The sequence below is a fragment of the Mustela lutreola genome, chromosome 15 (genome assembly GCF_030435805.1).
Source record: "Mustela lutreola isolate mMusLut2 chromosome 15, mMusLut2.pri, whole genome shotgun sequence".
Classification (NCBI taxonomy): domain Eukaryota; kingdom Metazoa; phylum Chordata; class Mammalia; order Carnivora; family Mustelidae; genus Mustela; species Mustela lutreola.
Window position 1 is genome coordinate 262,579 of NC_081304.1, and position 13,689 is coordinate 276,267.

General features: G+C 60.7%; 2 protein-coding genes across 3 annotated transcripts in view; one reads left to right on the plus strand and one right to left on the minus strand.

Annotated features, from left to right (window-relative positions):
- B3GNTL1 (UDP-GlcNAc:betaGal beta-1,3-N-acetylglucosaminyltransferase like 1) overlaps nt 1-13,689 on the plus strand; it is a 111,257-nt gene that overhangs the window by 85,674 nt on the left and 11,894 nt on the right. The window lies entirely within an intron of this gene.
- Nucleotides 1-13,689, minus strand: part of TBCD (tubulin folding cofactor D) — a 156,129-nt gene that overhangs the window by 8,189 nt on the left and 134,251 nt on the right. For both annotated transcript variants that reach the window (XM_059150186.1, XM_059150185.1), the window contains 9 exons: nt 12,091-12,172; nt 10,187-10,305; nt 9,519-9,610; nt 8,717-8,857; nt 5,625-5,708; nt 5,199-5,357; nt 4,983-5,121; nt 2,861-2,982; nt 899-976 (listed from right to left, as the gene is read on the minus strand). In XM_059150186.1, coding sequence (XP_059006169.1) covers nt 899-976; nt 2,861-2,982; nt 4,983-5,121; nt 5,199-5,357; nt 5,625-5,708; nt 8,717-8,857; nt 9,519-9,610; nt 10,187-10,305; nt 12,091-12,172 — 1,016 coding nt within the window. The remainder of the gene's footprint in view (nt 1-898; nt 977-2,860; nt 2,983-4,982; nt 5,122-5,198; nt 5,358-5,624; nt 5,709-8,716; nt 8,858-9,518; nt 9,611-10,186; nt 10,306-12,090; nt 12,173-13,689) is intronic.

Genomic DNA, 13,689 nt, shown 5'->3' on the forward strand with positions numbered 1-13,689 from the left:
GGGACATGGCAGCGACGTAACAGGCACCAGACACACTAAAAACCCACCGAAATTCACAGGACAGCAGGCTGCCAAGGACAGTGACTATGGAGGCACAGGAGGCACAGGAGATGAGCACGGAGAGACCCCGGTGTGGCAGGGCCACAGAGTGGCACATGCAGAGTGGCAGAGGGGAGCGCCACCCAGACACGGAAGAAAGGCCCCAGCCCACAGAAAGATTCCGGAGTGGGAGACGATTAACACGGGAAAACGCCAGTCTGGGCCCAGCTGGCACAGCTCTTCCCAAGTCCCTGAAACGCGCCTGGAAGGAGGCTCCAGCCCCCCACAGGGTGTAAGATGTCCAGCCCAGAGGCGAAGCCCTCAAGGTCTGGGATCCAGGGAAAGTCATCAGGCCCCTAACAAGATAAACCAGCCGCCATGAGCCCGGACGCCAGAGCTCACTGGCCAGGAGCCGCCATGGGGCTGCCGAGTGTCCCTCCACACACCCACCCTCTGTGCCCACGCCTGGCCAACACCCACAGCCCCGCTCAATCCTCCTATGAGCGTCAAAACGCTCTGCACTGCCCCTCCCAACCCTGGGCCACTGCCCATGACGCTCTGACTGCCAGGCCCCCTTTGGAGGCGTGTGGGGAGGGGGGGAATACCTCACCTGCTTGGGTCTTTGCCCAGCTGAGTGGCAGGTGCGACAGTAGGAGCCCAGCTGGAGGCACAGCCCCAGCCTCACGGGGGGGGGGGAGGGGGGGGGGGCGCAGAGCCGAGCCTCTTGCTGGCATGGACCAGCCCTGAAGGTGCTGGAGATCACCTTCTAGAGTCTCCCCTCTGCCCCTCATCACTCTGTCTCTACAAGGCGAGCTGCAAGGCCCGCCAGGCAGAGGGGGCCCCTGCGGCGCACACTTACTCCTGCTGCTTGGTGAAGAGCTCGAAGCACCCGTTGGCCAGCATCTGGTCCAGCGTCTTCAGCAGCGGCACAGACACCCTGAGGGCAGAAGGCAAACGCTGAGGCCCCGGGTGCCCCCACCCCCCGGAACCACTAAGAGGCAGACTCTCCCCAGAGTCAACAGCACCCCAACCCCAATCTGGACAAGACGGTGTGTAGAAAATGACAATCCTACTGTACAGTTCCCAGGGAAGCACAAAGGGTCAAGAAAAGCCAAACAACTAAGGGGACGCGTGAACAAGCTGGCGCCGTTCAGCTGCACTCGCAAAGCTCCAGGGAGCACAACAGCACAGACCAAGGAGCAGAAAAGCCCAGAAACGAGCTCCCATATGCACAACTGATGAAAACGGGGACTGACAACGTCGTGGAAGGGACTGCTTTCCATGCGCTGGACAGCCCCATGCAGAAACGACACAGACATGGATCTGCCATTTGTGTCACACAAAATAACCCAAAACAGACCTTAGGCCTAAATACAAAACCTAACACTAGAGATCTAGAAACTGTAAGGAGAAAACCTTTGTGACCCTGAGTCAGACCAAGACTCTTCGTTTGACCCAACCGACACACCCGTAAAAGCCAAGGGGAGGAGGTAGAACCCACAGACGTGCAGGCACCCGCTCCGAGTCCACCAAGGGCGTGAGGGACAGGTCACCGCCGGAAGAGGGTGCCTGCAGCCCACCGTCTGACAAAGGGTTTGCGCAGCTCATGCAAGAAATCTCAGAACTCAGCAGCAGGGGAAACCACGACCACCTAACCAAGAAATAGAAGGTCTGAACAGACCCTCATCGGGGAGGAGACCCGTGCGGGGCAGGAGGGAGGCCCCAAAGCCACGAGGACACGCCCCAGCCGTCAACGCACAGACCTGGAGTCCGGACCGTCAAGACGCCGCAGCGGGGTACGGACAGCGCGACCACTTCGTGAAAGAGCGCGGCAGTTTTCTGGAAGTCAGCCTGCGACTCAGCACAGGCCCAGCAGCAGAGTGGGGACACGTCCACACAAACACGTCTGCCAATGTCCCCCACAGCTCTCTAACTCCGGCCACAAACAACCCCGGCAACCATCAACAGAGGAACCACGTGTGGTCCGGCCACAAATGGAAGCCAGACACACGGCAGATTCCGCTGAAATACGCTCATAGAAAATGCCCACTGAGCCCAGGGACAGCAGATCAGTGGGAGCAGCTGCCTTGGGCTGGGGGCCGGGAGGGCTGACGGGTGTGTTCAGGGTGCGGACTGTGGAGGCAGCTCCAGGGACGCTGACAGTGCGCCTCTACGGAACAGCACCCTTCGCCCACGCTCAGCGCTAGGCAGGGAAAGAGAAAAGGTAACCGGCTGAGCTCTCGTCTGCTTCCCAGGATAGGACGGGCCGACGAGGGCCTGCACTCACACTGCTGTGACCAGGGCCCAGATACCCGGGACAGCTGCGAACCCAGGCCAGGAACAAGCCTCCCAGAGGACTTCGGGAAGCACCCCCAATTCCAAGGACAGGACCCATGGGTCTCCGTGCCATCTTCACGGAAAAGCAGTTTGCAAGAACAATGCAGCAAAGATGGTCAGAAAACAAGTCCTATTTCGTGCTGCAACATTGCAGTTCTGGCCTGCAGAGATCCAGACCACAGAGCAGACATGTCCCTGCACAGAGCAGAGAGCTGTCACCTCGGGAAGAGCCACTTTTATCCTGCCAGGCTCACAGCCTCAATCATCTTGACACCCAATGTGTAGCAAAGTCCTGCTCTGGCCGGCCCACGGCGCAGGCTGGCAGCAGCTCCCCACTGGTGACATGGCCGTGGGCCGCGGGCATGGTCTCGCCCGGCTGCAGTCAGGTCCTCGCCTGGACCTATCTCTCCTCCCCCTTGAAAATGCTGGTGGGTATAAGGGAGAATGTGGAGGTCTGAAAACCGTGACAAGAGCACCCCCTCACCTGTCATTCAGAAGGTTGTCCTCAAAGACCTGCAGGAGGGTCCCCCCGAAGCCCTCCAGGGCCTGTGGGTCGTTCTGAATCCCCTTCATGTACTCAAAGAGGCTCTGCGTCGAGTACCGGACCTGCACACAGAGACACTCTGGGAACAGTGGAAAGAGAGCCGCCCCCTCGCCACCTGCCCCAGAGTCCACCTGGATGTTTCCACCCCAACATCCGCCACGGAGCGGGGGAGACAAAGCGACCCAGCATGAGGTGGGCAACGTCCCGCCACAGGGGGCACGAGCACAGAGACGCGGAATGAGCACTGGCCCAGAAGTGCTTCTCCTGGGACACCAGCACAGACTGAGCCCTACAATGACCCTCGGTGGACCATCCCCTGGAGAAGCAGGCCAGGGGACCAGATGCTCTGACACCTTCTAGTCCAAACTCAAGCTGTAGCCCCCAAGGCGTTGCTGGGCCCACAGACCCCAACGAATGAGCAGAAGGAACTGACCCAGTGACCCAGGCAGTGACCACACGGGCTTGGGCACAGCTGGCGGTGTGCGCAGCAGGAGCCCAGCAGCAGGAGCTGGCACCACACCCCTGCACTGCTGCCCACAGCCACCTGCCAGGGGCGAAGGCAGAGCCCCCAGACCAGAGTCGCCTGCCTCCGCGCCGCAGACCCAGGACGGGAGTGACCAGGAAGGAGTCAAGGAGAGGAAGCGAGCCCACGGAGACCCGCTCCCACCCGACAGCACAGGAACCAGATGTCCAAGACAGGGCACGCAGGAGAGGCCCTCGGCTAACTCTTAGGAAAAACCGTGATGACAAAGAAGTGTCTGGGTGAGCAGTCCGCCGAGCGTCGGCCTCTTGCTTTCAACTGAGGTCACGACCTCAGGGTCGTGAGGTCGACAGGCTCTGTGCTCGGGGGAGTCTGCTTAAGACTCTGCCTCCCTCTGCCCCTCACCCCCACTCACGCACACTCTTAAAAGCAAAGGAAACACACACACACACAAACCCCAGATGAGCCTACAATGAAAAAGCAGGAGAGAGATTTCTAAACAAAGCAAACATTTGGGGATAAAAAAACAACGCGGCAGGGGCCGGTGATAAGGAGCCGACAGTACCAGCTGCGACAGAGCAGGGCCCGGGAGCGAAGTCGGAAGGCCAGGGAGGACAGGGCACAGGAGGAAACACGGGGGCCTCATAAAGGGTGCGCGGGAGGAGGAGTCCCCAACGAGAATGAGGGGCAGAGAAGTTTCCAGAAGGGACGGGAACCACAAGCGCACTGACAAATGCAGACGACGAGTCCCAGCAGGTCACAGGCTGGGGCCTCAGAGGGAAGCTGCACTCTGCCAAGTGAGGGCTGAGGGGGCTCCCCACGGCCACACCAGGAGCAGCGGCCCCACCACACCGGCTCCTGCTCCGGCGACATCCGCGCCCAAGAGCACAGGCAGGTCAGTGAAAATGCGTCCACGTGGGACCATGCCGGGGAGCAGGACTCCCTCCACCAACAACTCCAAAGCTAGGTGCACACCACACTACTTCTGGGTCCACTAAGAGCAGGGAGGAGGAAAGACTGACCGCCGCGCCAGCAGGAAGGACACGAGAAAACGGAAAACCCACAACAGACCCAACTCAGCCAGCAGTGACGGCACAGGAGGAGAAAAGATGAGACAGCGGGGGTAGCAGCAGCCGGCCGGTGCCGTCCGCACGCGCCGCGGAGCCCACGCGCGCAGAGAAGCTGGTTCCGCGCTCCGCCCCGCGCGGCGGCCGCTGTCCACACGGAAGCGCGCCACAACGTTCCTGCTAGTCCCGTCACCTCGGGTCTTCCAAACGCAAAATTCTGCTGCTCAGCTTCCCCTGGGGATGCCGGCCCACTCTCAGGAAAGGGAACACTGTCCTGGGGGTCCTGCCCTGGATACCCAAGGCCAGGGCAAGGGGAGACCCTTAACGCCACTTTGACCCTCAAAGCAGAGAAACACCAGCACAGCAAGGAAGCAGCCGCCCTCCCCGCGTGTGCCTCTCAGCCTCTGGCCGCCGCCCGACAGTGCCTGCGCCCACTCGGACCTCCCACACTGCCCCGCCTGGGCCAGGCGCCCCCCCAACCACCGCGGGCCGCCCAAGAGACCTCCTCACTCACCGTGGACTCGGTCAAGCCACCCACGGACACGGCGAGCCCCAGCAGGACATGGTAGCGGTAGGCCGGCAGCCCCAGGAGCCGCGTGATGCGAGGGAAGGCCTGTGATGGTGCGTTCCAGTTCACGGAGGCCACGTCGGATCTGCAGAGAGTGAGCCAACAAGCTGGGGGGGGGGGGGGGCACGCCCACTGGGGGTCGGGGACCCCGGCCTCCCATACCTTGGGAAGAGCTTTTCTAGCTCTCCTCGGTGGGGCACGTGAGGGACGGGGGACCCGTCCGAGTGTAGCAGCGTCATGAACACGCGTGCGGCGTGTGCGCGGACGCGGTCGATCTTCTCGCTCGCCTGCTGGGCCACGCGGCACATGACCTGCTCACAGCTGCACACAGGAGCGGAGCCGTTAGCCTGCTGGAACCCAGGGCACCAGCCGGAACGGCCCCGCGACAGAGCAGCCACCCCAGCGGCCAGGAGGACGGGACGTTGCCGTGGGGGACCCGACACTGCAGAGGCCTGAGCCCCAGGTCGTGGGGGGGAGTGGGCACAGGGAGGAGCTGAAGGCAGGAGGACCGGCAGGGAGCCCCGGCAGCAACAGCAGACTGGACACAGACCCCGGGCCGGCCGCCAGACCCCCACGGGAGGCACGCACACACTGGCCTCGATCAGCTCTGGCTGCTCCCGCCCCAGCAGGAGCGTCAGGTCCATCAGACCGGTCATGGCAGCCTCGCGGACCCTGCAGGGACAAGGAAGCAGTGAGCGCCCCAGGTGCCGTGTGACCGCGGGACCCGCCGGCCACACCCCGGGGGCTCAGACACCCTCAGCCAGGACAAGTTCGAGACTGACCGTCCCCTGAGGAGGAAACGCCCCGAACGCGGTGCGCGCCGTGAGCGAGAGCCCTCTCTCCTCTATTAGCGAGGACACACGTCTGACGCCCGCAGGCAGACGCCAGGTCCCAAGTGCACACGAACCGCGCTCACGACCCCACAACACCTCCAAAGGCAGCACGACCCAGTCTACAAAGCTATGTCCTGGCAGAGAAACTGAGGGCAGACGCGCCAGGCAGCTCACGTCTGCCACCGCCACTGTCCTTGCGCACCAGGACGTTGCTCTCTCCTCCCCCAGACTCACTCCACACTCGCTCACACCAAGAACACGAAACTTCCACAGCATGAAAACCTGGGCGTGCAGCGTGACTGGCTGACCCAGGGTAAAAGCCCCACTTAGACTGGGGACAGAGCCAGACAGCAGGGACCACAGGCCAGGCATCGGCCCTCCCACCAACAGACAGATGCAGGCCCCGACCCACAGGAGATCAGCGGGCGAAGCACTGAGCACAGGTGTGGGGGTACTGGAGGCACTAGACAGACACGGGCCAGGGCATGGCCGCCAACCAGAGGCTGCCCAAGACCTCACGCATTTGCCTACCCGTCTGCGGGCACCAGGGCTGGGCAGGGTGCGGGCGAGGGGAGTACCTTGTGGCTCGGTGTCGGTAGGCACAACCCTCACAGGACAACCCGAGGCCACACACACCCCCTTGGGGCCTCACCAGCTCCTGACGGGGGAGAAATGGGCCAGGATGCCAGATGCCGAGCATGGCTGCTGGGAGGCCCTCGGACAGGGCTGCAGGCACAGGGGACACACGGCCCGACCCCGCAGGCCACCCGATCGATGCCTGCACCCACACTGCGGGCCGGACCTTCGTGCTCCCCGCAAGGACGTGCACGCCCGCGGACTCTGCGATTCGGAGTGTATCTAGTAAGAGCTACAGCAATGGTTTATAAGCAAACAAAAAAGAGCCAAGGGTTAAAATAATAGGAGAGGAAGAAGCAGACGGGACTGCCACAGATCCTGGAACAAACACAGAGTCTCTAACAGCTGTGAGGGACACGCTGACGGAGCACAGCGGCAAAGTAAGTAACCGGAGTCTTCCTACAGAGAGCGAGAACCTCTGCACGAGGAATGGCCGTCGCTGGGCTGCCACACGCACACCGCACACATGGGCCTTTGGGAGGGACACCGTCACCAACACCCCAGGCACAGCCCTGCCCGAGCTTCCTCCTCGCGGGGCTCGGCATCTGTGCTGCTGAGGGACCCAGGAAAAACCCACTGTCCTTTGGGCTTGGACTGGAAGGAGTTGGGACCAGGGCCCCCGAGAGCACAGGGGGACCCCATGCCCACACAGGAGGGTGACCCACCGTGGGTGGACGGCCACCTACGTCAGGCAAGGTGATGGCCACTGGCCACTAGAAGCCATTGGCACCCTCCGGAGGAGTGAGGAACCCATCCCTACAGCAGACCTCCCGGAGCAGGATCTGCCTCAAAACCACATGCTCCACAAAGAACCAGGAAGACGACGCGCTGTCCGGGGATCACGACTGAGCCAGGCCCCACCGTCATCAGTGACAGACACAGACCATGACGGGTACAGCCCGAGCCCACGTCTCACGGCGACAGGGAAGCGCAGGGGCCATGCTGTCGTAGGACTACAGGCAGCTGTCAGGGCAGACTTTCCAAGGACTCAGGGGCGCCCCTCCAGGGCCCCCCACACTCCCACCGAGGAACCCTGCTGCGTCCACAAGGACACGCCAAGGCCATCAGGGCCCCACGCAGCTGCGTCCCCAGCACCACATGGGACCGAGCAGAAGGGAAGGAAAGCAAGCCAGTGAGGGGAGGATCGTCCTGACGGAGGGAAAGCCGGGAAGGCCGGCAGACACAGAACGGGGGGGAAAGTCCCAGACGGGAACTGTAAGGACCAAGATGATGAAATCCGAGCTTTCTCAGGAGACCCTGACGGCCACACAGAGGTTACACAGGGAAGAGCCAGTGAGCGTGAACATGAACTAGAATGTACACAACTGGAGAGAAAAAAACTGGAAAGAAAGAAAAGAGAGTAGAACCCCAGGGCTGGTGGGCAGGGGTGGGTCCCACTGGGGGTGTGGGGAGACAGGGAGTCCAGCATGCGGTGGGCAGAGGAGATTTAAAGAAACGTGGCCAAAAACTTGCCACATGTGGAAGAACGCGTGCATTTCTTCTTTTCTTCTTTCGAGGCGTCACCTAAGGCTCAGCTTCTGTTTCCCATGTAATAAAAGAACAAGTCTGCGCGGGGTCAGTGACATCTTACCCCACGCGGCCTCTCGGCACGCCCATCACAGCGTGTTCAGAACAAGAGACAGAAGGCGTAAGAGAAGCTCTCAGTTCCTCCAACAAAAGGTAACTAGGTCTGCTATGTACACTGAAATCTTGGAAAGACGACAGCGGCCGACGTAAGAACGAAGAAATGACACGCTAGCAAACCTCACACCGCGGGCACAGCCTCGTCCTGGCTCAGGCTGCAACGACTTGTCTAGGGTGTCCTCGCAAGAACAGTCAAGTCAAGTTTCTCCCAAGACTGAGATCTGGGCACCTGGTTTCCATCGGAAGGGGCCACAGAGGACTGTGCAGTGAATCCCCAGAGAAGTACCCGTTTCCTCCTCCTCCAAAGTGGCCTGACTCCCTTCTCGCCCTGAATGGCTACATCAGGGCCTTGGTTTCGTTGAACTCTCTCGGGAGAACTAGAAAGCCAGCCATGGGGGCTGGGACGAGGGAATGACAAGTTTCTGTGTTTTAGAATTTAGTATTTTTCAGAGAAGAGCGGAACGCAACCAGGAGCCAGGCCCAAGGATGCTCTGCTGTCCTGAGAACACAGGCTCAGGGCGGAGAGCACAGCTCAAGGACCAAGAGCGAGAGACCGCCTGCCCTTACCACGCGCCCACGTCCCCCCGGCTGTCGGTGGTGTAGTCGTGCAGACAGCCCAGCAGCGTGCGGTAAATCTGGGGGACGTTCTCTTCACACACAACCTCGTCTGGGGCTCCTCCTGTTCTCACGCCAACCGTCTGGCAAACCCTGAAATTATGAAAAATGCATGAAATACGGCAAGTGTCTGTGAACCCCATCTTTCCCGTCGTCTTGGCCAGACGGGACACGCCGGGACAGGCCAACGACCTCAGAGACCGACTCGGAATCCCAGAGTTCCTTCCACACGGACACACGCCGAATGATGCTTTCCCCCAAAACCACATTTCCTAGTGTCTGCAGCTCAAAACGTGCGCAAGAGGCCACCTGTGCTGGCCCCTCCCACCCTCCATGCTGGCAGAAAGCGGTGGTACCCCACAGAGCAGAAGGGGGCATGGGTGGTGACAGAGAAAGGAAAGTGTGTCCTGGCGCACGCCGTGTGCGGCCTACACCCCGGGCCACTCCACACGGCACTTCCAGACGAGCGAAGGTTCAGGCCCTAGTTCTCGAGGCGGGCTGCTGCCCCTAAAGCACAGAGGTCTGACATTCACTATAGTGACAATGAAGAAAGGGTCAGTGAGCCTCTGAGTTGGAAATATTCTTTGACAACCCTCTGAAAAGAGAAGACACGAGAAGATAAAAAGTTAGACTTGCTTCGAAGTCGATTCCTCAGGTGAGACGGGGCTCTGGCCCACACCGACAGGGACCACCCTCAGTGCTTGGTCGCTGGCCCCTGGGAGAGGAAGGGCTGGGGAAAAGCCCGGACACCCACCTTGAGATCGCCTTCAAAGCATCCCGCCTGGACTCGGCAAAGCTCACGTCCTCAGGGCAAATGGCCGTCACGGCTCCCAGGCCCGCCAGCACCTGAAAGGCGGTAACACGTCATCAACAGAACACGCGCCTGGTGGGCCCCACGCTCTGCCGCAGGTGGGAGGACATGTGGCTGCTGCCCCCAGGTCATCCCCACAGGGCATCCCCAGTGCCAGCTGCCCCCTTTCTGTCCCGTGGCGCCGAGCTGGGAATTATGACCCATCACCAGCCGACCCCTGGTGTCTCGATCCGCTACTCCTCCCAGGGCCATTCGGTCCTGAGAGTCGCTCCCACGTTCCAAACGGATAAGCTGCAGAGCTGAGTTCTAGGCCATGCGTCCAGTGCCTCTGACCCCAGAATGTCCCAGGCAGGAGGAAGGGGACACAGCACGGCTGCACGAAGGTATTTCCACAGATGCAGTGACGCCTTCCCTCTGTCACACTAGCACTCAGTCCCTCCAAGTCCCTCCTGTCCACCAGGCGCCCTCAGGAGCACCCCGTTTCCTTCCTCACGGCCGCACGCCCAAACAGGCGTGGATTCGTGGTCGGACCCCTCCCGAGGCCTCCCCCACCGGCTCCCATGCAACGCGCAGACCCAACAGGCCGCTTCCCCGGGGTGCGGGCGCATCACCTGCTGCAGCCGGCCTCTCAGGAGGAAGTGCGGGAGGGCGCCCAGGGCCAGCGAGAAGCCGCAGCGAGCCATCTCCTCCGGGCTCCGCAGGTCGGCGAGGTACTGCCGGATCAGCTCCTCTGAAAGGACACGACAGAAGGGCCGCTGCCTCCTTCCCGCACGACGGGCACTCCTTGTGCCACCTCAGACCCGCGTGAGCAGCGGTGAGAGAAACGGGGAAGCACGCCAGCGTCCGAAGCAGGTGCACCTTCCAAGGGGCTCCGACCAAAATGGATTCACAGTGTTTACTACAGGGTCTTGAAGTTTTCACAGACAACCCGAACACGCGACACCTCACTCTTAGGAGAATGAACGCTGGAGGGTGCAGGATGCCTGCTCGCGTCCGTGTCCCCAGCACCACGCGCGGGGGACGTGCTGCCCCCCGCCCCGGGACGTGCGACCAGGCGCGTGGACAGACACACTCCCCGAGACGGGAAGGCCACCGTCGGGGTGAAACAGGGACAGGAACAGAGCGTGCAGGGCCGACTCACGGGCAGTCAAGGTGGGAAGGGCAGGGGCTACCGGGCTGTCCTAGACCAGCGCTGCTCGGGAGGGGCCGGGAGGGGCCAGGAGGGGCCAGGAGGCTGCACCCCAACCCGTCTGCCCACCGTGACCGGCTCTCGTCACCACCACTTGGACGTCAACACAGCACAACCGGGGAGTCACGTGCACAGAAACCTCAAGGGCCTACGTCAGGACAGCGAAGGAGCGCCCGTGCACGCCCCGGCGCGGCCACCTCTGCCGGCTGGGGTCTCCACGCCCTGGAGGGGACACACCACTTGTTTTTCCAGTGGGCACAGTGATGCCACCTTCTCTTCTGAGGCAGAAAGTGAAGTGTGACCTCACCGTCCCAATTTTCATAAGCAGACTAAATACAAAATGATGTCACTACCTCTTTATGGAACACTGCCTATGGCCAAGGGAAAATGTCATAAATTTGGAAAGTCTGTCAGAAGATCACATCACAGAATATTTTCTTATTTTTGAAAAAAATCACAGAAAGTAGATCTAGACTACTGCACACACGATTTTTACCATTGAAAATGAGTTCCAAGTGCTCCCTATGCTTCTGAAGTGACTGTCGGGCACAAGACCACCGCGGGACCCCCAGGTGGGCGGACATGAAGCTTCTCGGCAAAGACCCACCACGGGTCGGAGAAACCACCACAAGAGGGTTCTGGAAAACCTAACTGAGGCGACGCTGGGCAGCGAGGCTTCTGTGAACCAGAAAGGTCAACGTGCACGCACACGCCAAGGACCCGCTCCAGGAAACTGTGGCTCTGCACCTATGAGAACCCGAAAACCACATCTGCCCTAAAGAAGTCACCGATGCCATCGGAGACAGGGAAGCAGGACGTGCCCGGACACAGAGGCAGACCCTCTGAGCCGATGGGACCCCGGAAGCGAGGACCGGAAGGAAGAGGAAGGAGCCAAGGAACAAACACCAAGGGAAACACGGGACAAACAGGAACCAGGAAGCTCCCTCGGAGGCCAGATAAGGCAGGCGCTCCGTCCGTGCACAGCGGGAACCCCCAAAGCGGCGAGCGGGGAAAGCGGACTTGAAACGTCACTCAGGCAAGCGCCACTGACAGAAGCACAGGCTCTGCCTGGCGGGCATCGTGCCTGTTCTCGCCCGTGCGGGGCGATGAGCACCGGTCTGGAGTGGAAGAGGGACGGACGCCTCCAGCAGCTACACAAACCTGGCATCCGAGAGCAGCAGGCCCGTGTCCCCCATCCCCCCTCGGCCCAGCGCCCATCTCGGGCCCCTGCCTCCCACGCCCTGTCCACCTGCAGCAGGAGGCAGCGCTCTAAAACCCAGACTCCGTGCGCCCGCGTCCTGCCGGAGGCCCCCGCGGCCCACTCACCCTGCCTGGCGGGGTCCGCCTCCCCGGTCTCCAGGGCGTAGTACTCGTTGCAGAGAGCAGCCAGGGCCAAGACAGCCGCTTCCTGAAACAAAGCGGGACGTGAATGTGCCGGGCGGCCTCCCGGGCGCCCCCGCCGTGGGGCCGTTCTGCTGTCAGGCCAGTGGTTAAGTTCCAAACAAACAGAAACAGACTCACATCCTCCTTTCCAGCATGTCTGACCACCGTCAGATACAGTAACGACTTCCATATTCCCTGCAACTAATAATCTACGTGGAAAATGTGATTTCTTCCCTTCAATGTAAACATCTTCTTTATATCTCTATAAAACAGTTGGTAATAAAATGGGGCATTTTTTTTCTTTCCCAGCAGAATCCGTGACGGGCAAAGTGTGTGTCGTACACACAGAAGTAGCATACAGGCCTCATTTAGAGGGCAGGTGCGGGGCCGGGGCCAGGGGGAGGAGAGTGGGAGCTGACGTGGCAGCAGCCGTGGGCCCCCGGGACCCCCCCCACCTCCCCAGAACACATCCACTGCCGAGGAGGACCAGCGCTCAAGGTGGGTCTCTCAGGATCAGACAAACAGCAGGGGCTATGCTGGATTCCCACGTTCCGTCCCCTGCTTCCCCAGAGCAGGCTGCTGAGCCCAGCCCCGGAGAGAGGGGTCAGAGACTGCACAGGGAGAGAGGGCCACTGGCTCAGGGACAGGGCACACAACGCAGCGTCACAATGAGGTGTCACCTGCGCGGACTACCACAACCCCTGCCGCTGGGAGTCAGTTTGGGGACCGTTCCTGCCAGAGAACCTGGAGGCCTCACAACGAAGCGCTCCGATTCCGTCAGTGGAGCTGTACTTGGGCTCTACGGAATGATTAGGTTCCTTTAAAACAAGAAAAACAGCATACGCAGGAGGCTGGGCAATTAATCATTTGGGAAATCAACACGGACTCCCATTTCTCCACCCTCAATACCAAAGCCCGTCCACCTCTGCGTGAGGACCGCCGTCACGGCTCCGCCAGGCCAAAGTCACCCGTCCCAGGACAGGACAACAGCCCATCGGCCACCGGACGCACACACTCTGTTCTCGCTTACGACAGCCCGCGCTCTCAGGCAAGGACCCTGGACCGCAGTTCCCACCGGCACCCAAGGGTCACGGCAGTCTCTGACCCCACCTTCTGCCGCGCAGCAGGACACAGAACCCCCCACCCAAGTAAAGAGTCACTAGGGACACATAGGAGAGATGTTCAGAAGTTGACTCTAATTAAACCAGAAACTGTCATATAAAACCGAAATAATATTCTGGTCATCACTGGCTGCATCAATTTCCTGATTATAAATTACACAGATAACACCATCCGATTTCCCAGCAGAATTACGGCATTTATCAGGGATCACGTTCCTGTATAAAACGGACTCACAACACACACATTCTTTGAAACAAACACAAAGAAAAAAATGGCTGTCGCTTCTCTTTAGATTTTTTCTATCTGTGCACTTCAGAGAGCGTGCGTGAGCACGTCCATGAGCAGGGGAAGGGGTGAGAGAGAGGGAACAATGGAGAGTCTTGAGCAGACCCTGCAGAGTGTGGAGCCCAACACAGGGCT